At 41.5% G+C, this 24,884-nt stretch overlaps 1 protein-coding gene across 1 annotated transcript; it reads right to left on the bottom strand.

Moving 5' to 3' along the window:
* Positions 1-760: 760 nt before the first annotated feature.
* Positions 761-24,884, bottom strand: SNX22 (sorting nexin 22). Its single transcript, XM_018570428.1, has 7 exons — positions 24,755-24,884; positions 12,597-12,680; positions 12,282-12,386; positions 11,018-11,112; positions 8,464-8,496; positions 5,181-5,248; positions 761-951 (listed from the first exon to the last, which is right to left on the bottom strand). The coding sequence occupies exons 1-7, from the start codon at positions 24,815-24,817 to the stop codon at positions 845-847; spliced, it is 555 nt and encodes a 184-aa protein (XP_018425930.1). The 5' UTR covers positions 24,818-24,884; the 3' UTR covers positions 761-844.

Raw genomic sequence — 24,884 nt, 5'->3', positions numbered from 1 at the left:
CTAAAGGAAGTCGCACAATCAGAACTGCCTATGATATTCTTCTGCCTATTAGCACTGAAACTACAGTGACACATTTGAAGGAACCTGTGGAGATAGAATTATTGGAGCTGTTCTTGCTTCAAATCTGACATATTACACTCCCATGAGAGAGAAAGTAGACTAACTATTCCATCTGCATAACATCACCTGAGTGTCCTGCAAAGTTGTATACTAAGCCCTTGTGAAGAATTACATGTATAAGACATAATGATGACAATCTGTATATTTGACTGTTTTATCAAAACAACTAAAGTTGTGCACATTAAAGGCTATGTCACTCAGGTCAGTGTAACCATCTTGTTGCTGGCAAGTTTCCACCAGCGGGAAGATCACCGGTATGACATGGGCCTATGAGAAAAACACATCTTAAGTTTTATAAATACTTAAGAACAAGCCAGCATCCTGTAGACTTTGGTCCATCTTGAACAAAATATGTTCTGGATTGTAAAAACAAGACTAGTCAGTGTAGATGATGAAGTCTCTCTCCACAATCTGGAAAGTTGCATTATGTAGTATTAAACAGTGTCTAGATTTCTAATGCTGGACACATTTCCATGCAGCAGATCATTCAGGGTTTATTTACCCAAACCATTGGTCCATTCGTAGCAGTAATCATAGACTTGGTAGTCCTGGAAGGGTGTCCATCTTCACAAGCAGCTTCCTTCCCTTATGATCTGTCACAAATCCACTCAACCTTACTCTGTGGCTGTATATCCATCAATACAGCAGATATCTCTGGACTCCAGTTTGCCAATAGAAAGCACCAAATGAAAAAAGTGAGTGCTGTAACAGGATCAGGCGGCTGTCATTGTACATTTTCTGGGTGTGCATGCTTGACTGTAGATAGCTTCTCATGTTTCTGCTGATACAGCCCTCGGAGAACTCCTTGTAAAATGATGTCCTCAAGCATATCTGTCATGGGGAAAGAATAGCAATGAAATCTTAAAGTAATATTAAACCTTTGTTATGTATATAGTGATAATATGTTCTAGTGAAGAGATAGGGATATGTTTCAGAGTGTAGCCGTTGGTAAGCGGGGAGGCAGGGCCAAGTGAGGACCAGACTTTGATGGCAGCGGAAACTGTGTCTAAGCTAAGTTTCGGTTAAGGAGCACATTGCACAATAAGGAACGTAGGTAAAAAGAGACCGCCGTTTGTTCGATATGTGTCCAAGATTTGTTCGAGGCAGAAGTCCACCAATGTCGGATCTGATCCAAGATAGCAGCCTTGTAGTATAAGGCTAAATCAGGTGCGCCCAGTCCCGTGTGACATTTGGGGGTATATAGGCTCTTTTTTGGGATCCGAGGTTTGTGATTATTCCTAATGAATAAATCGAGAACCTTTTGTAGGGAGGCGATGTATGAAGGCAGTAAGGGGATGGGTAGTGCCCGGAATACGTATAGTATGTGAGGAAGGACATACATTTTGGCCAAGGTAATTTTACCCGCCCATGAGACTGGGGGGTGGCAGAGGTCTTTACAGAGTTTTTGCATATTGTATAGAAGTGGGGTATAGTTTAGTTGGAAGAGTTTGGAGCTAGGTGATGTGATTTGTATCCCCAGATATGTGAAGGTGTCAGAAAGTGCCCATGAGAAAGGGGAAATGGCAGTGATTGATCTTTTAAGTGAAGGGGTAGAATTAATTAGTAACATCTGATACTTAGTATGGTTAATTTTGTAAAATGAGATCTCTCCAAATTTTGTTAGAATGTGGTGTACTGCAGGCAAAGATCGCATTGGATCTGTGAGGAGATAATGACATCATCCGCATAGAGTCCAATCTTATGTGTGACATTGCCAATGGGAATTCCCTTTAGGTCCGGAGACTGACGGATAGCCGCAGCCAACGGTTCCATCATTAAGGCAAAGATCAGTGGGGAAAGGGGACAATCTTGCCTTGTGCCATTGCTTATGGGGAATGGGTTTGATAGCAGACCGGACGTTAGCACTCTGGCACTTGGTGTAGTGTAGAAGGCATTTATGGTGGAACCTAGAAAGTTTATTACGCCAAATTTCTGCAATACTGTTTGGAGATATCCCCAATGAACTCTATCAAAGGCTTTCTCTGCGTCCAGTGATAGGAGCAGAGAAGGCGATGTGGAGTGCTCAGCACATTGAAGCAAGTTGATGAGTCTCCTGGTGCCGTCCGGGGCTTGTCTTCCATACACAAACCCGACCTGGTCCGGGTGAACCAGGCAAGGAATAATATGTAGCAATCGGTTAGTAATTAATTTGGCATCGATTTTAAGGTCCGTGTTAAGAAGCGAGGTTGGCCTGTAGCTCGCAGGATCATCATGTTTAAACCTCCCCTACTCCATCCTACACTAAAAACACTTGCCTAGAGATCAGTTTACCAAGGAAATCACAGAATGATCTTCCTGGCAATGCAGCAAATCACAAGACTGGATGAACACATCACAAACCCTTCAGCAGGTAAAGGATTTGTACTCAGGAGTTGGCTGTAATGTTTTCGCTTGCATTACGTATAGTATAAAAAAGTAGATTTCAGAGTTATTTATTTGTTGTCAAATGCAGATCTACCAAAGTTGAACTCACACGAGAACTTACACAAGCTTTTAAAATAATAGTTCTTTAGCAGCAACCCCGCACCCACTAAGTCATCGCTGCGATACATATGTGTGAACTGTCAAAATATTTTTGGAATTGTGTACTGCTTCTTTTGTGATGAAGACAATCCTGCCAGATGGTATAGCTAGGTCAGTGACCTCACTTATCTTCACTGAATGTAGGCAATACAGCTTAGTCACCAGCCCATCTGAACTTTCTGACTAGGGTTGCCACCTGCCCAGGATTCACCCAGACAGTTCGGCTTTTGAATGCTGTGTCTGGGTTTCATGGCAGCAGAAACGCGGACACAAGATGTCAGGCAGACAGGGGCAACCAAAATTTCCCCCACTGTTGATAGTCTAAACTGTGATATTTACATATAATTGGGTGACACTATTTCTATATGAATAAGCCACGACTCATTCTCCCCAAAAAATGTCTGCGCATCACTAGAGTCTTCGGATTTCGCTTGAAGAAAAGGTGGCAACCCTATTTCTGACTGAGCAATGAAGGAACAGCAGCAACTGTCGTGTTCAGAAAGAAAGACTGACGTCACTGTACAATGCTGACAAACAGTCTCCCGGTTTGAGTACTACTGTGCAGGGAACACAGCTACACCTTATCCCCCTATAGCTGGCTTTGGTAAGTGAACATTCACTTTGAACATTCACTTTCTCTACTTCTTTAGTAAATCTACTCCTACATCTCTTTTCTGCCATAAATGGTTCTGTCAGCATTTTTCTCCTTAGTGTACACTGAGCCCGCTGAGGAGCTCAGTATATTGACTCGGCACAATTCTGTGCAGGGATGGAATCATTTTAATGCAGGCCAATTATGATGGCCAAAGACTCCAAACTCAGAGCAAAACCGGGCGAAGATGGAAGTGCTGGCAACAGAGCGATTGCAGCTGTCACAATGTTGGAAGGGACCACTTTAAAAGGCAAGTCTGCCATATTGTAACCAGTTGACATCCGTGGTGTTAAACCCCCTTCCCATCCAGGCCATTTTTCAGTATTCAGCTCTGCGGTACTTTGACTGACATTTATTCCGTCATGCAACGCTGTACTGAAATGAATTTTATATCATTTTTTGGGGACAGATAGAGCTTTCTTTTGGTGGTATTTATTCACCACTGGGGTTTTTTTTATTTTTTACTATATTAAGGAAAAATTACCGCAATAAAAAAAACAAAACTGTTTCCCCTATATTAAATGATAAAACATTTATTATTACCCAATTTTTTGGTAAAATATAAAAGACGGGGTCACGTCGGGTAAAAAGACACCAAACATGTCAAGCCTTAAAATTGCGTGCGCGCGCGCGAAACCTCAAACAACGATAAAACCCAAAATTGGCCATAGGCGACGCTTTAAAAGCTTTTACTGCTCATCAGTTTAGTGTTGTCAGTGATTGATTGACCTAAAATGATTGCTCTCACTGTGGCGTTCGCGGCGATATGTAACGTGTGTGGCGCAATTATCGTTTTTGCACGCTGGGGCACCGGACGCGTATTTACGTTTATATCTGCGTAAACGTGGGGGAGTTAAACATTTTGGGTTTTTTTTTCCACTTTTTTATATGTGACTTTTATTTTATTTTACTTTTTTATATGTGACTTTTATTTTAAACACCCGGCAACGGGTGTTTGCATTGGTCGGGTCTTTTCTGCCCGTGCGCGCCCGCAGAAAAAAAATGCCATCTGGAGACGGCAACCCGCCAATGCTGCAGTGCCGTCCGTCCGTTTTTTTACAACGGGCGGACGGCAACTGGTTAAATATGTTGAGCATACTTGCACATTATTGCAAAAAGCTCCTGGGGCCCCAAAATTCTTACTTATGCGTTACGTTTTTATATTGGCTTTGGAGGGAAAAAATAAACACTTTTATTATTGTATATGACAGACATGTTGGATGAGCTTTTAATAAGAGTGACTGTAAATAATTGCTGTACAGTTTGAAAACACTTATAGTTATTAAAAAAAACACGGATAGCATACCGTGTTTCCCCGAAAATAAGACACTGTCTTATATTTTTTTTGACTCAACAAAATGCACTAGGTCTTATTTTCAGGGTAGGTCTTATTTTTTTAATGTACAACAATCCACACTTATTACCGGTAGAAGACTTACAAGACAGGAGTGAGTGGCAAAGTTAAGAATAGGGTGATCAGGGCAGTCAGGGGTGCTGTACCTTTCCAAGAGCAATTTGGTAACCAATCGCTGGCCAGAATGAGGGAAGTGCGCTTTCACTATCATTCCTCACCGGTGGAGTGCATTTGGTATCACTCCGCCTGTGATAGGAGCCGGCGCTATAGAGGAGGCATCGGCTTATGCGGCTCTGCTCCCTCCGCTGCCGCCTCGCTTCCTCTAGCGCTAGCTTCGTGGGCACCGCTGATTCTCTCCAGCAGCTCTTCAAGTTCTCCCCTTATGCCACCACCGGCCCTGGGAATGGTCACAACTAGGTCTTATTTTCGGGGTAGGTCTTATATTTAAGCAATTAACAAAAATAGTACTAGGTCTTATTTTTGGGGTAGGTCTTAATTTCAGGGAAACAGGGTAGTTAGAATTTGTCTTACCTGTATCTGGAGGTAAAATGTACAGGTCCTTATAAAATCCTACCACTGCTTTATGTGCCAACTGGGAACTGTTAGAAAAACATAGCATTTCAATGTTGTGTTTAACATCAGAGACAAAACAGGTCGGTCAATAAAAGGTGTACAAATCGGTTTGAAAGAAAACACCTTTTTACATTTTGCAATATTATGACATACGACATAATGTTAATACATGTATATAAAACAGACATTCCTGACCTCTGTAATACGGATAACTTTCTTTGCTTCATATATTGTTAAGCAATCTACCTTTGGTAAAAAATCAATAAATACAAATCACAAGCCAACATATCATTCTGTTTCTAGATGCTGGACATCTTAATGTACTAAACCTGAACTGTGACTTGGAAAAGATGGTTGTTATAATGTTCACATGCTACACTACTCCTTTATCACACCACGCTGTATGTCTGTCACTACATTATTATGTTTGCATAATAAACATTTACAAATTTGAATCATCTTATAAGACAATAGAGATTGTAGAGATAACCAGAAAAGATTAGGGAGATCAGTTCTTATACTAAATAATACCCTGTATGCAGTGGCATAACTACCAACATAGCAACCCACGTTGCTATGGGGCCCGGGCAGAGGGGGGCCTAGTCAGGACTCGGGCCAGAGTCCAGCAGCGGAGGTGGAGGAGGCCGGGGCCCGGCAGTGAAGGAGGCTGTGGGGCCCTGTGTTTTCTAGATACGCCCCCTGCTTGTCTAGGGAAAGTGAAATTACAAGTTTTGCCACCAGGTGGAGCAGCAGTTATGCACACAAAAGACTTACAGCACAATATAGCTGGCCTTAAAAAGTGAACCTATGCCTTGCCAATGCAGTGCACCCCTACATTGGTGGTCAGTGGTAGGTCCGCCCCAGAACATTAATGATCAGTCGAAAAAATGCTCAAAACATTGGAGGTCATTGGGAAAAATTCCTCTTACATTGGAGGTCATTGGGGAAAATTCCTCTTACATTTAAAGAAAACACCTTTTTACATTTTGCAATATTATGACATACGACATAATGTTAATACATGTATATAAAACAGACATTCCTGACCTCTGTAATACGGATAACTTTCTTTGCTTCATATATTGTTAAGCAATCTACCTTTGGTAAAAAATCAATAAATACAAATCACAAGCCAACATATCATTCTGTTTCTAGATGCTGGACATCTTAATGTACTAAACCTGAACTGTGACTTGGAAAAGATGGTTGTTATAATGTTCACATGCTACACTACTCCTTTATCACACCACGCTGTATGTCTGTCACTACATTATTATGTTTGCATAATAAACATTTACAAATTTGAATCATCTTATAAGACAATAGAGATTGTAGAGATAACCAGAAAAGATTAGGGAGATCAGTTCTTATACTAAATAATACCCTGTATGCAGTGGCATAACTACCAACATAGCAACCCACGTTGCTATGGGGCCCGGGCAGAGGGGGGCCTAGTCAGGACTCGGGCCAGAGTCCAGCAGCGGAGGTGGAGGAGGCCGGGGCCCGGCAGTGAAGGAGGCTGTGGGGCCCTGTGTTTTCTAGATACGCCCCCTGCTTGTCTAGGGAAAGTGAAATTACAAGTTTTGCCACCAGGTGGAGCAGCAGTTATGCACACAAAAGACTTACAGCACAATATAGCTGGCCTTAAAAAGTGAACCTATGCCTTGCCAATGCAGTGCACCCCTACATTGGTGGTCAGTGGTAGGTCCGCCCCAGAACATTAATGATCAGTCGAAAAAATGCTCAAAACATTGGAGGTCATTGGGAAAAATTCCTCTTACATTGGAGGTCATTGGGGAAAATTCCTCTTACATTGGAGGTCATTGGGGAAAATTCCTCTTACATTGGAGGTCATTAGGAAAAAATCCTCTTACATTGGAGGTCAGTGGGGAGAATGCCTGTTACATCAGTGGTCAGTGGGGAGAATGCCCCTAAATAGTAGGTCAGTGGAGGAAAAATGCCTCCATACAGACAGCAGTGGTGTCAGTGATTCCTTACAACGTAAAATCCTTTTCTCATAGTCCATTGAGGGACACAGCTTTGCAGAATTCCACAGAAGACAACAGACGACAAGCATCAAGAAATGCATCACATATGAAATGAGAAGCAACAGACATCTGATCCACAATCAATAAAATGTGGATCAACTCCAGCAGTCATCTGTTCTGTACTTAGAAAAGGCTGAAGAGCTGAACCATGCCGCCTGCATAGCATGGGGAGATCGGTGAACGGAGATTCGCGGATCTCCTCCCCAGCTTGCCCCCAACACTAGAGAAGCCTGTCCAGGGCCTGTAGCAGGGGCAGCAGAGCGGGGGTGTCGGGCAGGGGGGCATTTACAGGACCATAGAAGCAATCTGGCGGCAGCTGAGCCTGAGGAATCGCTTCTACTGTAAAGCTGACAGCCGCCAGGAGTCTGTTTAAACAAGCCCGATGCCAGTGACAAACACTGTACGTCACTGGTCATGAAAAGGTTAAATTTAACACAGTTCTACTGATGAAGAGACTAAAGCTGGCCATACACCTATAGATTTTCCATCAGAAATTTTTTTGTTGTTGCCAAGAACCCTCTTTCGATTCCAGTCAAATACCCCATCAAGCACAGACCAATGTCGATTTCGATAATCATTCATTAGCAATATTAATTCATCGAATTTCATTGATCGACAGAACGGATTTTCGCTTGCGCATGTGCAGCCTTCTTGTTGCGATTTTTTTTCCGTACGAAAACGCCACTAATCCATAAATTTTCGTATGATTCGGAAAAAGTTTTGCAGCCTCATCCTTCGAGGAAATTCGTCCAGAAGTACAGTAATTAAAATCGTTGGCGTCCCATCAACTGATCGATTATCGTTTGAAAGACCATTCGTGGATCATTTCTGAATGAAAATTGATTGTTTATTGATTGTTTATTGTTCAAAGCAAATATAACTAGCTGAAGGAATGAAATTCTGCACATTTAAAGTACATAATTCTCAAATCCTGCTCGGAAAATGTTGAATACAGGTAAACGGAAAAATAAGCTAATGCGCTAAATGGACAGCTACAAGAAGGTGTGTACTATTTGAATCAATATTGCATTTTGACTTCTTGATCCACTGACTGAAAATGTCTAGCCTGCAGGTTTTATATGTGTTTTAACACAGCAAACATTAACAGCTGATGTCATAAGGGAAAAAAAATCACAACTTGAAAAACTGGTCATCCATTCAGTGCATGAACTCTGACATGGAATAGTGTGTACCTGTTCTCTTCCACAGCAAAATCCGTCACTGATCTGTAGAAAAGAAAACACATCCATTAATTGGTTGTTTTTGCAAAGCTCTTAAATAAATTCAAGCCTGTTTCTCTAACCTACGATCCCCGGACCAGTTTTAGGTAATAGGACCTGTGTTTATTGTAAGTCACTGATTTTGGCTTCATATGAGCAGAATCATACGTATTGTATTGTACACAAGTACAGTAATCGGGGGTGACATTAGAGTACCATATTGAGAGAAAATCTGTGGCACATATAGGGCCCTATCATAAAGAGACATACTGCAATTTGGATACAACTTTTAGGAGCCTGCACATCAGCCATTTTTCTTTGTATAAAGCATTGTATAGCTAACTGTTTACTAGAAAAACAGCAAACTGGGCTTTGAAAAATATTGAACAGAAGTGCTGTATTTTCAGGACAGATTGAAGTATTTTAGGTAAAACCTGCTGAACCTAGACAGTGGAAGAGGAAGTCATTATAATAAAGAATAAAATATTCACAAGGTTAGGATGGCATTGTAAATGTGTACACTGTCACAGTGCCACCCTAACCTTGTGAACATTTTATTCCATGTATATATTCACAATTTACACTTTATCAAATTTTTACCCCAGGGTTGAGAGCGCAGCTGCTTTAATATCAGGGCTACCCATAAAGCGCGGATCCACATTTTTTTTACTAATAATATATAAAATATGGCATAAATAGCTGAAAATGTGATTTCATGCTTCATGCATTTGCCACTATCTTTTCAGTGTATGCTATGCTGCATGTTTGAAGTTGTAAATGTTTATATTCAAAATGATTTATGACTATTGTGAACATTTGTCAATCTCTTGAAGAGCCAGTACTTCTAAAGTGTACCTATTCGGGGATGTGACAGTGATACGCTGGTTGCTGGTTAGGATGGCAGGGATGGACAGTGTTTTGAGCTTCTTTGCTGAGTCTCAGATTCCAGGCTTCCCTATAAAGTGAACTTCAACTATGGTCTGCATGGTTGCCATATATTCCCAGCCCCTCTTATAGGCTTCCAATGTAATGAGTAGACTGACTGACAGGAAGCCAAGACAGCAAGAAGGGAAGGGTTTACATTAGGGATGCACCAATACCAAGTACCGTACTCGGAGTCGGTACAAGTACAGATACTTTTCCAGCCCCAGGACTAGACTAGAGAAAAAGTCAAAAGTTAGGAGGCAGCTGTGATTTGTAAATAGCATACGGAGCTCCTGGGATTTGTACATCTCTGTTTTAATGTACCATTTTGTTTTTATAAATATAAATAAAGTAGGGCTGCGGAAATTAACGATTTATCCCTTGATTAATCGTTAATTTTTTTGATCGGTACTCACCTCTCCGTCGGCTTCCGGGTCTTCCGGGAGTTCCGTTGATTAAGTAGACATTTCCAAGTCGGTATACTCTTTAGTGTACTTAAAGTGTTTGTTACCCCAAAATATAATGTTCCATATAGGTGTTGTGTTATACATTTACTTTCTACTAAATGTAGCCTGTAACTTTTTTTTTTTTTTTAGTGCCTATGTTTTTGCAAAATACCTGGTGATTCCGCTAGTTCCCCATGGTTTCTATTTCAGACTGACCACGCTGGGCACGGAAGCAGATCCATCCTAGTGTGGTCAGTTTGCATTACTTCTCTTGATTTGGGAACTACTGGATGCTGTACCAATGCAGGATGTGCCTGTGGTTCTACAGTCAGATTCAGCTGCTACGTCCCTGTCCACCCCTCCACAGTTGGCAGGTGGCACACTGTCTGCAGAGTTCTTTGTATAATGTTGGCAGAAGGTGTTGATGGAATCTGCCGGGTGAAGAAAAGGTATCCGTCTATATATAATTCACAGGTCGGCTTAGAACTACGAGGTGAGTGGAAATCACTCATGTCATAGTTCTCCTTTAATGAAAGTGGAGCTGAGTGTGTTTAATAGTTCCTGGTGTCTTTGTGTGTTGTTTACAACTTTCACAGACATTTTAAGGCTGCACAACTCAGAACAAAGGTTAATTTTCTAAAAAATAATCATTCCTGCAGCTTGAAAAGTGCATTATTATTATTATTATTATCTGTATGTGCGTTATAATTAATCGAGATTAATCGATTTAAAAAAAGTTTGATTAATCGAACACGAAAATTTTAATCAGTAACCGCCCTAAAATAAAGGGATGCACCGATACCAGTTTTGCAAGTACAAGTACTGATACTTGCCCAAGTACTTACAAGTACAAGTACTGATACATTTTTGTTTATTGTCATGTGACAGTTTTTCTAAAACAATGATTTCAGGACAGTGGTGGAGCGCCAGAGCCCGGTCCAAGCTGCAACCGCTGCAACCGTGATATTTCTCATGAAAATGCCAAGTATCGGCACTGGAATCTGAAAAGTATCGATGCATCCCTAGTTTACATTGTGACAATACAGACTGTGGTTGCAAATTCCTTCTTAGAGCAGCTACTAAGCCTACGCCAATCGTCCCTACTTTCACATTGCTTCTAATGAGCTCACACTAGGATCTTCATACAATGTACTCACTGGAAGCTGCAGTTTTTTTTGCTTTGTGGAAAATGCTTTAACTTCAGGAAGTCTAACAGCTCTTTTGGGACCTCTTTGTTGAACCAAAGCACCCCCTGAAAGATAAAATGAACATCATGTGTAGTATCTGTCTAACATGATTACATTTAACATGATTACATTTATATTAATCTAACCATTAAGCTAAATTCACTATTGGCCCCTTCTGCCTAAAATGCTGTAAATTGGTTGTTTATTGTCAATTTATTGTACCTCTTGCAGTTGACATGTTGTATATGCCTTGTAGAAGTAAAGAATACAAAAATTCACCAAGATGTCCTGCTGTACTACTCTATTACCTCCCTCCATGAAGAATCTGCATTCCAATACTGAATCCACACCCCCAAAACTGCCTTATTCCTGACATTCGAGTTTTCTGTATTCAATTTAGGATAGAAAAACAGCCTCAACTTCCATTTCCTTCTGTATCTAATAGGTGCAGGCAAGCTAGTACTGTTTGATAGGATGGTGTAAAAGAAATACGTGTGACAGTAGATAACATGTTCTCGTCCCACCCAAACGGCTATTTCGTCATGTATTTTAAGAACTCTCTTTCCCTAAAATCCCCGATAGTGAATTCTGCATAACAATCCCTTCTTAGCTCTTATTACGCATACAGCTGTACCACACCATGCCATAATGTGATAATCTATGTCTAAGAACATCATTCTCTGAAGGCTAATGTGTTTCCAGGTAATGAATCTTAATTCCTTTTATGAACACACTAGGAGTTCACTTCCTGTTCTTCCACAGCTCCCCATTTTCAGTTCCCTTTCAGTACTAGCCTCTTCCACATATTACTGGGACATTCTACTCAGGAGACCGCACTGTACAGTAAAAACATCCCAGGTCTCTTCCTCTTTCTGACCACAAGTATTGAGCTACAAGTATTGTAGGTAGTATTGTATTGTATTGTAAGTCGTGATATAGATATATCTATATTTCTTCACCTTATGAAGCGATTGGTAAAGCTGGACACATATGTCAGCTGCCATTCCAATGTGCAAGCTCAAAGAGCAAGGAAATCATAAGAAAAGCTCAGCTACAGCTCGCCAACTGGATGGGCAACAATAAAGGGTTAACAGCTAAGAAGACTGCTTTATGCCATAATGGTGGCAATGATGAGCCACCAAGAGAGAATATGGAGGAGGTGCGGCATCAAATAGAGGATAGAAAAGGCCAAAAATAGTAAGTAAAAAGTGAAATCGATGAGAAGTCTATTTACCTGTATGTAAGCTTCGAGTCCTTGCCGCCGCAGCTCTTGGACCTTTGACATCCAGTTTGGAACGCGTTTGGAAGGAAAATCTGGCACCTTGCAGGCCTTCTTCAACTGCACAAACACAAAGATACTGTATATCACTCATCTGTGGAAAAGGCCATGCAAAAATAATCTAGATTCAAGAGCCTAAAGAAATGTTACCAAGCACCATATTTTCTGGCCAAGTGACTGGCATTCCTAAAGATAGCCTACATGGTGGATGTGCATAGTTTTCTATTGGCTATTTTATCTATCCAGAACTACAAAAAAATGGTCACTTACCAGTTTATGGAGTGCATGGAATTCACTGTAGCGTCGATCCAATGAATGTCGGCGACCATTGCATAAAACATCAATTTTGAAGACCTGTCAGAGAATTACAGCAATAAGAAATGAATGATATTAGGTTTGTTGCTTATAACACAGAATGGCCTCAGAACTACTGGCATCAGCTGTTCTTAGTGAAGACCACAGGTTGAAGAAGACATGTACAAACCCATCCAAGTCACATTCCACTGCACCATTCTACATTCCCATGTAACATCAAATCACTCACAAGTGCTCCCTGTAGTAAAGGGAAAAGGTTGTGCACTGAGCTACTTGGTTCAATACAGACAAGTATTTGGCAATGCATTAGCTGGGCTTTATCAGCAGTATTTGTGGCTTGTGATGCTAAAGGCCCGTTCACTTGCACTGCTAACTGAAAACTTTGGTTGTAAAGGGACCTTGTTTCTAGAAATGATCTCGGTTGCCAAACAATTGTTGTACAAACACAGTGCTTAAAGTTGATCTAGCCAAAGTACTGTCAAAACCTGTATATAAAAGGGAGACCTTCTTCGGAAGTGCAATTAGCTGAGCATAATATGCTTTGTCCAAACTGTGCAAATCCATCATTAGGTACAGACTTCATAAATAATGACAATGTTATGAAACTCAAAGTATCTACAGAATGTGACAATGTAGCCAAGTGTTTAATTTAATAAACATATACTGTACGGTGACTGCGGCTGACATTTGATCTCTAGATAATTGCAGAAACGTCACCAGCACACCAAATCCTTATAGGATCAAAGTTCGTAGATTTTATTGCAAACTCATGTCAGTTACAGAAGCGCTTTCGGGGCCACACAGGGTCCCTTCATCAGGCATAGCAATGACACAATGATAAGAACAGAGAGGGTTTAAATAGACATAAAGCAGTGCAGACACACCCTTGGACACACCCCTGACGTCACATGACGTCAAAAAAACCAAACAGCTGTGAACAATGGAGTCATTAGAAAGACAAGCTTCTATTCACCAATTTCAAGTGAAAGAGAAACCTAAGTATTATTGCAAATTAATCATATCAAACCACATCTTCATACCGGTAAGGAGTGCAACTAGCCTTTTCTTTTTTCTGACATTTGATCTCTGCCTCAGGTCACATCATGTCACAAAAGTTTTCTCGTTTGCTGGCTGTCAGCAAAATGGGCCCCACACCAAATTCCTCTATAACACATACAAGATTTTCTCAAAGCCTGGCTACAATCCCATCAGATTTCTTTTAAATACAAAATATCTATTTACAAACAATGTTTGGTAAATGGGAAGCAGTGAACTTTAAGGGCCCATTTACGCTAGATGCAGTGCGTTCTGGCCCGATTCTGGCCAGAACGCACTGCCTCGCATTGCGGTTGGCTCCCTTTTTAGTGGGGCAGGAGGGGGTAATGCTATCACCCGCACGGGATCGCAAGGCACATTGTGCCTGCGGTGCGGTCCGGTGCGATCAAAATAGTGCTTGTAGCGAGGCAGTGAGTTCTGCTCAGAATCGGGCCGGAAAGTGAATGGGCACTTAGGGCTTGTTCAGACCAAGCGCGTTCCAGGAGCAGAGCAGAGCAGTTACAGACTCGATCAAAACTGCGTCCAATGTATTCCAATGGTATTTTGGGCTCTAGTTCACACCGCAGCGTTCAGTTCCAGTGCATGTTAAAAAAACTGCAGCCAGCCCTATTTTACCTGCTCTGGAACGCATGCAAACGCCATGGAACGCACTGAAAGCCCAATTTAAACTAAAAAAAACACTACTTTTTTAAAACTAAAAACGTCCCGGAACGCATCAAAAATGCGGCAAAACACACGGTATAACACACTGCACTGCATGTGCAGAAACTCATGCAGGTCTGATCTGCATTTGGTGTGAACAAGCCCTAAGAGGGATTTCATAGAGCCTAGACAGAAGGACATTGTTTAATTTTTATATATGTCATTATAATTCCCACAAATGCAGCTACTCAGTGGTTATGGCAAGTGTCCAGCCCAAACCATGAGTCTAATTTAATAACATGGTACAAACTAGCATGATGTGCAGCCACCAATCACACAGCTTTCCCTGGTCTGAATACTGTTGATTGCTGGTAGCCATTTTCTGGTTAATCTTAATCCATTACAAGACTTCATTGAGCAGTGCTATTGTTCTGCCACAGCAATGTGATCACTACTCTATAGAGATTTATGAAGAGTGCAGGTATTGCCTGTAACACCCAAAAAGCTATTCTCCAACCTGCCATGAAAATGAGACATGGCTTTTGTTCCTGGCAACAAAGATACTTTTCAGCTCCAACAAATTAGGTCCTTCGTTGTCTATGACTAAAATGGATAGTTTGGTGCTGAGTAGCCAGAGATCACTATTTATATTTTCTGACAACCTATTGCACAAAGACCCTCTTCAGATAAAGATTACAATGAGGTGTCCACATGATATACCATTGTAAACTGTGAATAAAACAACAGACACTTGTGCTCCAAAATTCCCAGATTGGCATCCATGAAATGGCATCATTATGGTTTCAGCTTTCCAAAACATTGACCTGCAGTGTGACAAATAGAAGTCTTTTTAGAAGGATAGTTTGTATATAAAAACGTTCACAGATGTTTCCAGGATATTGTAGCTGCCACTTTTCTTCCAGATAAATGATCTTCTGTTTTTACACCAAATGAATGGAATACAATATTGATGCTCATTTCCAGTACTTGGAAGTATCATTTTTGGAGTATCTGTCATGTGCTTATTATCAGAATGAACACTCTTGTTCTTTTCAGAAGCAGGCACTGAATCCTGGTTGGGCTTTTCGTATCCTCTTACTGCCAGTCTACCACTAAGGAAAGTTAGTCTAATTAACACAATACACTCTCCGCAGTCTAAAGCCGGCCATACACTAAAAGATTGTAAAATCTAACAGATTTGTCCAATCACGCTAAACAGCATGGATGGTTGAATCTCCCACTGTGGCTATTGTATCCTGACAGCGGGATCCTGCCCGGACAGTGACTGGAGCTGATTGGCTACAGTCACAGTTCGGCCTAAAATTTTCAGCCTGGCTCCTTTCGAGAAAGTTTGATTGAGTAATTGACTTTTGTCGAGCTGGCAGGGTCACCCATTATAAGTATTTTACAGGAATCAGCCGAAACTCTAACAGTGTTTGGCCAGCTCTAAAATGCTCCTAATGCCCAAAGATCTAGACCAGCTTTTCTCAGCCAGGGTGCCTTCTGGTTTCTTCAGGGGTGCTTCAAAACTTTCACTCAGTGTCATGCCTTTTCATGTCCAGCCAATGGAAACTTATGACACTAATCCTCTTCCTTTCCAGTCCAAACGGTGTCAAGATTAAATCAGAGGAGCACTCTTCGTGTCTCTGCGGCAGTTAGACAGGGAGTGAACGATGTGTTGCTCCTGGTTACATGCCAGAAGCTTGGTTAGGCCATCATGAAGAAAGCCTCCTCTTTCTCACCTGCCCTAGAATTAAGCAGGATCTACATGACATCAGGATGTCTGGCTTCTATACTTTACCTGAAACATGCATGCTGTAGCCAAAGCATCAGTATGACAACCAGGGAACTAACATGTTTAAAGGAGAGGAGAGGCCAGCAATGGCAGCCTCTATACTTTTCTCAAGACATAGTTAATTTAAGTTTCAGAGGATCCTTGTACTGCTGCACTCTCTGCCCATGCACAAGAACATGCAGCACTCATGTTATACATGTTTTTTTGGGAGGGAGGAGCAAACAGAAGTATATAGTATTGCATGACTCACACATTATGTCAGCACTATGTGATATAATACCTGACAAATGTCTTTCAGTCTAAGCAAGTAGATGTTTAAAACACATACCGAGCATCCCTTCTGAAGCTTATGTGAATGTAACCTACATCTGCTTTGCATTCGCTGCCCGATATACTGTATAAGATTACTTGTCAGTATCTACAGGGATCCCTATTGCCTTCCTTGTTCTCTGTCCTGGTCTGAAGACATTCTCTAAAGCTAAAGTTGTGCAGGTTCTATCGACTTCATGAAACAGGACCTGCTGTCAAAGTTTGTGATCTGTTTTCTCTAGGGATTACATGAGTACAGCTCAGAAATGTTCATATATGGCTTCTGGCGGTGAAGACATCAAGTCAGACAGGTCTGGGAAGCAGATGTCTTCTTTGTTCTAACTTTATGTCTGCAGCTACAGTGCAGATGCTGACATGTTGCATGTGAACAGAGCAATGCTGAACCTATGATCACAGGTCTATTGTCACGTTTTACGGAACAATATATACATTATATGCAGTGGCGTAACAATCACCATAGCGACCCGCTATGGGGCCCGAGGCACGGCGGGGCCCGGCCAGGACATCTCCCTGATGCCATGCGGGCCGCTATGGCATCTTGCTCGGACAGCGAGGCTGCTGGCTGTCACTGACGGCTGTGAGAAGGAACGCTCCGATCCTTCTCACAGCCGCTGCTGAGTTGGTGACAACCAGCAGCTTCGCAGGAGGTGGCTGGGCCCGTCATCGGCAGTGATCGAGGAGGCGGGGCCCGGTGATTGAGGGGGCGGGGCCTGGCGATCGAGGGGGTGGGGCCCGGTGATCGAGGGGGCGGAACCCAGCGATCGAGGAAGCGGGGCCCAGTGACGGAGGAGTCGATCGTGGAGGAGAAGGAGGCGGACAGAAGATCAGGTAAGGTAAGAGGGCTTGACCGCCCGCCTGAGACCCTGCAGAGCCTACCATAGAGAGTCTATGGTGGGCTCTGCAGGGTCACCCTTAGGTGGGCTGTTTGGGTTATCAGGTGGGCGTAACTAGAAATCACAGGGCCCCATACAAAATTTTGCTATGGGGCCCTGTGATTTCTAGTTACGCCCCTGATTATATGTCAGTAATTTGCTGCCAAGTCATCTATTGCACTGATGTAAATTTTAGGTATATCTGATGGCCAAAAAGGTTAAGACGAAGCTATTCCAGGTGAAGACACTTTACAAGCCTATGGTTGATCTGAGTTACAGGAATTTATCTGGCACATCCGTCTGAGTTACAGCATTCAAGCTCATGGAAGTAAATCCGCTGACATCAAAGAGTCAGATAACTCATATGCTTTCTGCACCAAAAGAATGCAGCACATCCCTCTGGGAAGGTAAAAAAAACTGAAGACGGCCTGATATGTGATGACTGCTTTACTGATCCCTAATGTTAATACTGAAATTTCTGTTACATACAGCTTACTCTCCCTTTGGTTTCCCAATGAAGGATAGATAACTCATCAATTCATCGATTAAGCTGTGTGGGACTATGCTAAATATTTAGGTAAACTTTTTTCCCCGCACCTGCCCCTGCTACTACTGCTGGGCAACCCATCCTTCTCACCTGATTTAGAGTTACCTGGTGCTTTCCACTGGTGAACCACTATCTCTACTCCTTTATTGAAGCTGGCCTGACATTAGAGAAGGGATGGCCAAACTCCGGCCCTCCAGCTGTGGTGAAACTACAAATCCCATGAAGCATCTCTCTCCAGGAGTAATGACTGTGAGAATCTTGCAAAGCCTCATGGGATTCTTAGTTCCACCACAGCTGGAGGGCTGCAGTTTGGCCACCCCTGCATTAGAGCATGACTTCAGCCTCCCCACTCCGAGATTTTTAGGTATATGCAAATAAAATATTGGCTCTTCCCAGGAGTGTCTGGCAGGGAGCTTACCACCCATTTGTCTGTATTTGAACATATTTGCTATCATACACCTCTCTATCCTAAGCTAAATTATATTTTATATTCCCAAGTTAGTTGCCTGCCTTTTAAAACCTTGCATTCTTACTTACGTTTCCATGAGAGAAAAAGACCTCAAAAGCACTAGAACCAATGAAGATTGGCCACAAATCTGGTCCTCAGCTGCTTCTTGTTCTATTAATGTGTCAACACCTGAAACAGCATTTAAAGTTCTCGCCTGGTGGTATATGATTCCCCTCCTGGTTGCCACATCTACATCCCTTCCTTCTCCATAGCATGTTTTCAAGGTTACAATGCAACTGGAGATGTTTGCCTACCTGGTTGTCCTGCCTTATGCTAAGCAGGTTCTGGTCTAAAGTATTTAAACTTCTGAAGAACCTATTTCATTGCTCTATTCTGTAAGATCTGTGGCTTTCATTCCTCCACCTTACAAAACCATTGCTAGGGCGTGGAAGAAACAATTTACCTGATTTGCAGAGGTCAGACAACATATAGATGCATTTTTTTTATCAATGAAAAGCTTACCAGTATATTTTTAGATACCAATAAAGCTTTTCGTAAGATCTGGACCCCGTGGATTTAATTTGCTCATACCTCTCTCCCAATGGAATGCATTGCATTTATATAAACCATCCCTTTATGGTGAGCGTTTTGGTGAGAATTCCAGCACCCTCCTCCCCCTCTCTTTTTACTCTTTTCCTTCTTTTTCTAGTCTGTCTTTCATTTTTCCCTCCTCTTGTTTCCTGTTTTTTTATATTTACCAGAGTATTCATTATTGTACATCGCACAAGACTCACCTTTCGTATCTACAGGCTCTGCTTAGCCTTGATAGCCTAGGAATGATAACGTGCCTTTTGTATCATCTCACATTCATATATTGGTTGTTCTGCGTTTAGTACTTGAACTGTTTTGTCAACTGAATGCCATTGTGCATATACATATTGTTCTATACTCTTACTTGTACTAACCTAAACAATTTAAAAACAATCTATTGAAAGTGAAATGAAAGATGAAGGCTATTGGGTGACACTTAACTCTGGTGTATGAGCAGATGACCCATGGCAACCAGTAATATGAAAAAAGCGGGCACAAATAGAGAGACATTATCAGTGTGTGAAAAGAAAGATAATTTAATCCAAGAAAATGAATGAAGAACTCAAAATAAATAAATATACAGAATATATATATATATATATATGTATATATATATATACACATATATACATACACACACATTATATATACAGTATATATCAAATATCTATATCTCATCAGAAGGACAAAACAACACTTGGTTTTTGTTATACCTATTGGTACATAACAACCCTTCTGAGCAGTCACCCTCAGGGAAGTGGGTGGGGGATTGTCTTTGCTTGAATTTCTTGACTGATCACTGCTGTCCCCTGGAGACAAAGCCATTGCTGCAGTCTTTTTCCTCATTGATGCATGTCTAGAAGACTAAAGCTGGCCATACACTAGTGGAATTAGTAGTAGCAATGTTCAGAACATTCATTCAATTTTCAAATGGTCAGTGGGGTCTAATCAATGTTAATTTTTCACAGTAGTGAAGAGGAAAATTGAAGGAGCAGGTAATGCACATGTGCTGGGCACAAAAGAAAACCTGTTTAATACACCTAGAATAACATTCAAGTAGGAGGTCTAGACAAAATGTTTAGGGGCTTTCAAACAAAATTAGTTGCCTCAATGATGCCAAGATCGAAGGTTTTGGCTGATGATTTAAAACCAACATTCAAATGAAATTCTATCAGTGCATGGCTAGCTTAATGTAAATGGGCCCTAAGGGGGCTTCAGCGTGGCCAGGAACCCTGCCAGAAGTTAATTATTTCACTGCATAACACTCCCTAGTAGTAGATTTGTTTATCTGGCACCACTTGATAAGTGAACAGTTAACCAAAGTGAGGTACCAGACTGTCAAGCAGGAATGTTATCCAAAAAAGCGATGGAGTTAGTGCAGGTGTTCAATAAGAAGAACAAGGCAGGCCATAACCAAAGTGGCAATCAGGATTCACAGGCCAAAAACTGTTGCTCACAGGCATCAAGATATCCATTTGCTCAAGCAATGTTCATGCCATGCACTGAGCAGAATTTGTACTAACTGCTAAAATCACAGTTGTGCTGGAGTGTACCTGAACTTCAGATCAGCAATGCGGCCAACAAATGATATATGAGTACACTTAAGAACAGGGCAGGATTCTGATATGAGGGCTGAGCATTTAAATGGAGGTGCAGTAGCTTCCCAAGGAACCAAAGTGGGACCCACAAGTTATTTGCAGGAAGTTTACACAACTACTAATTAAGAATTATAATTTAGCGGACAGATAAAACTCAAATGTCTAAAAGCTATCTTGCATTTAAGACCAGTCTTTGATCAGTGGTAAAGATTACCACTATGTAGATTTCCATACTTTTAAAGGGTTGGTCCATTGAAAAGTTATATTTTAGCTAAAGTTGGAGTATGATAAGATGGGTCATTTAATGGCTTATCACATCTTTTAGGAATTTCAGAGGACTGATCTCTCAGCTGTAGCTCCTGGTTCTGTTTATCTGAAAATCTCACTCTCGCGCTTGCTAAAACAGGGGTGTCTTTATTCACCTTGTCACATTGTTCATAATATAACACACACAAAAATCCAACGAGGCAAAGAAAATCCAACAAGGCAAAGAAAATCCAACAGTGACTGGGATTGCCTAACAACTGTAAAGACACGTGTGCAAACCTGGGAACAAATCTTATCAATTAAGGTATTTACAGACATAAGAAGTCAAACTGTTCAGTATGTACAGCAGTTTTGAGTGGACCAACCTATTAAACGCATGCAATCAGTGTATAGGTGGTCATAAGGAACATTTAAATCTTGGTTATACAGCCAAAGACAAGCTAGTATTTGGCATAACATTTGTAGACAGAGACTCCAAGTGTTGAAGCAGGCCTGGTAATCTTCTCCAGATGAAGGGCACAATGTTCCTGTACTGATTGCTTTCACACCATGAGAATTTCCTGGAGATTTTGTAGCATTTTTATCTGGGCATTTTCGTGCTTTTTGTTCTTTTTTCTAGCGCTTTTAGGCCAATGGAAAGCTAGCTATTAGGAGAAGGAGATGGTTGTTAAGCCTCATTTTCAGGCCTTTTCAGGCACTTCCATTGCAAACTATTGGGCCAAAAATATCCCATTCTGCTTCAAAAGTAGTTCTTGTACCTTTTTAAGCTTCCGACAACAAGCTACACATATGAGTGCTGATATGTGAACAGGCACAATTTCAAAGCATGAGATTTTAGTTATTAGGTGTTTTGGAGCTTTGATCTTCAAGCCACAAAATACTCAGATGTGAATCAGGGCTGAAGTGTGTGTAGTATAGAAGAATCAATGCCCATACATATCCTGATCTGATGAAAGCAAGCAATGCAACCAGTTCAAGCATGACCAGCAAAATCAGGCTTAGCACTTCCAACCCTCAAACGTGATCACATCTGCACAAACATATTTTCCCACATGCTGGCAAAATTTCTTCACAACCCATAACTAATTGTTCTCCACAGAGAAAGGGGAACAAAGCTTTCCCTGCATGTGTGAATTAGAAAGACGATCACAGCAAGCCCTGGAGGCTAATGCGTCATTCATTGAAAAGTCTCACTTCCCATTGTTATCTCTGAAACATCTGACCATCTTTGTTACATAGTCAGCTACACTGAAGACAACACATATGTCCATGGAGCTCAACCACAAGAGAATAAGTAAAACATAAATTGCTAAGAAAAAGACCTACAATCCAGAGAACCCATCCCTAGTTGGCCAACCTACAGCTCATGATTATCACTGTTGTCTGCATTATGTTTACATGATAAAGCTTTGTGATTCCTTTATTTATGTGGCCGATATCAGCCAAACAATTTGGGCTCATTTAATAAGATAATGCAGAGCAATGAATGTATGTAAAGAACAATGACTATGTTCACATATGCAAGCTGTAGAATCAGATAATGGTGCGCTGCAGTCATACCATACCATGTACCAGAGGAAAATAAAGCTGGCCATACACTGCTCCAAATTCATGCTGTAGTGGCCCCACCAGCATCACTTCATTCAAAAAAAGTTGAGCCAGACCAAAAATTGTCGGACAAACAGTGACTGTAGCCAAACAGCTGGGGTATTCAGACCACTGAGGACACCGACTCTCAGGATACAAGATCTGGCAGGGGATATTCCCCTCATCCATGCTGTTTAGCAGGCAGAATGAGAGAAATTGTACAGTGTATGGCTAGCTTTAGCCTGGATAGTTTTCTATGCGTTCTGATCATCTGAGTTGCAAAGAATGATCAGTTGAAAGATTCATGAATAGGTGTGTGGCTGCCTTTAGACTATCCTCCAGTATTTCCTTTGGGAAGTCATATAATATTTTACAAGGTTCCATTGACAATTCAGACTAGAGGTCAGCACAGCAATGAACCTGGCATCAACCTATACATTACACAATCTAACACTGATCAAAGTCTACACACAGGTCTTGTCATGGAGACACACACACACTTCCACTTTCAGCAGATCACATCTCACATAATGCGTGTTCAATTCAAAGTTTTCCAGCCAAATGTAGATATATGCGAGGTGAATGGCTGTCCTCCCCTCAGGGGTTACAATGACAGACAAAGAGCCCAAAGGACAAGGTATGAGCTGCATGCCTCGGGGTAAGCCAGGATAGAATAGACATACCAAACGAAGAGAAGTACTGTATAAAGAGACATAACAAATGATAAGACATACAGAACAAAGAGACATAAAGTATGAAGAGACGTACCACATGAAGAGACATATCATGAGAGAAGATGTACCATGAGATGACATACCATACAAAGAGACGTACCATACAAAGAGATGTACCACCTGAAGAGAAGCACCATAAGAACAGATGTACCTTATAAAGGGACATACGGTACAAAGAGACATACGGTACAAAGAGACATACGGTACAAAGAGACATACCGCACAAAGAGACATACCGCACAATATACCATGTACCAGAGGAAAATAAAGCTGGCCATACACTGCTCCAAATTCATGCTGTAGTGGCCCCACCAGCATCACTTCATTCAAAAAAAGTTGAGCCAGACCAAAAATTGTCGGACAAACAGTGACTGTAGCCAAACAGCTGGGGTATTCAGACCACTGAGGACACCGACTCTCAGGATACAAGATCTGGCAGGGGATATTCCCCTCATCCATGCTGTTTAGCAGGCAGAATGAGAGAAATTGTACAGTGTATGGCTAGCTTTAGCCTGGATAGTTTTCTATGCGTTCTGATCATCTGAGTTGCAAAGAATGATCAGTTGAAAGATTCATGAATAGGTGTGTGGCTGCCTTTAGACTATCCTCCAGTATTTCCTTTGGGAAGTCATATAATATTTTACAAGGTTCCATTGACAATTCAGACTAGAGGTCAGCACAGCAATGAACCTGGCATCAACCTATACATTACACAATCTAACACTGATCAAAGTCTACACACAGGTCTTGTCATGGAGACACACACACACTTCCACTTTCAGCAGATCACATCTCACATAATGCGTGTTCAATTCAAAGTTTTCCAGCCAAATGTAGATATATGCGAGGTGAATGGCTGTCCTCCCCTCAGGGGTTACAATGACAGACAAAGAGCCCAAAGGACAAGGTATGAGCTGCATGCCTCGGGGTAAGCCAGGATAGAATAGACATACCAAACGAAGAGAAGTACTGTATAAAGAGACATAACAAATGATAAGACATACAGAACAAAGAGACATAAAGTATGAAGAGACGTACCACATGAAGAGACATATCATGAGAGAAGATGTACCATGAGATGACATACCATACAAAGAGACGTACCATACAAAGAGATGTACCACCTGAAGAGAAGCACCATAAGAACAGATGTACCTTATAAAGGGACATACGGTACAAAGAGACATACGGTACAAAGAGACATACGGTACAAAGAGACATACCGCACAAAGAGACATACCGCACAAAGAGACATACCACACAAAGAGACATACCACACAAAGAGACATACCGCACAAAGAGACATACCACACAAAGAGACATACCGCACAAAGAGACATACCGCACAAAGAGACATACCGCACAAAGAGACCTACCGTACACAGAGACATAACACACAAAGAGACATAACGTACAAAGAGACATAACGTACAAAGAGACATAACGTACAAAGAGACATAACGTACAAAGAGACATAACGTACAAAGAGACATGACGTACAAAGAGACACAGCGCACATAGAGACACACCGCACAAAGAGACACACCGCACAAAGAGACACACCACACAAATAGACAATGCAGAAAGAGACATATCGTACAAAGGAACATACAATACGAAGAGACATACTGTACAAAGAGACATACCGTACGAGTCTTGTCAGCCTTCATCACTTGATGTCCTATGGAGGGGATGTATACCTCTATCATGGTGCTCAGCTTTCCTCCAGCACATGAAGGATAAGAATGACCCGGGAATAGTCAGCTCCTCTAAAGA

Source organism: Nanorana parkeri, unplaced genomic scaffold, assembly GCF_000935625.1.
Source record: "Nanorana parkeri isolate BGI_ZX_2015 unplaced genomic scaffold, ASM93562v1 scaffold1532, whole genome shotgun sequence".
NCBI classification, from domain to species: Eukaryota; Metazoa; Chordata; class Amphibia; order Anura; family Dicroglossidae; genus Nanorana; species Nanorana parkeri.
Note: the sequence above shows the minus strand (reverse complement) of the source record. Positions and strands in the feature narration are given on the sequence as shown.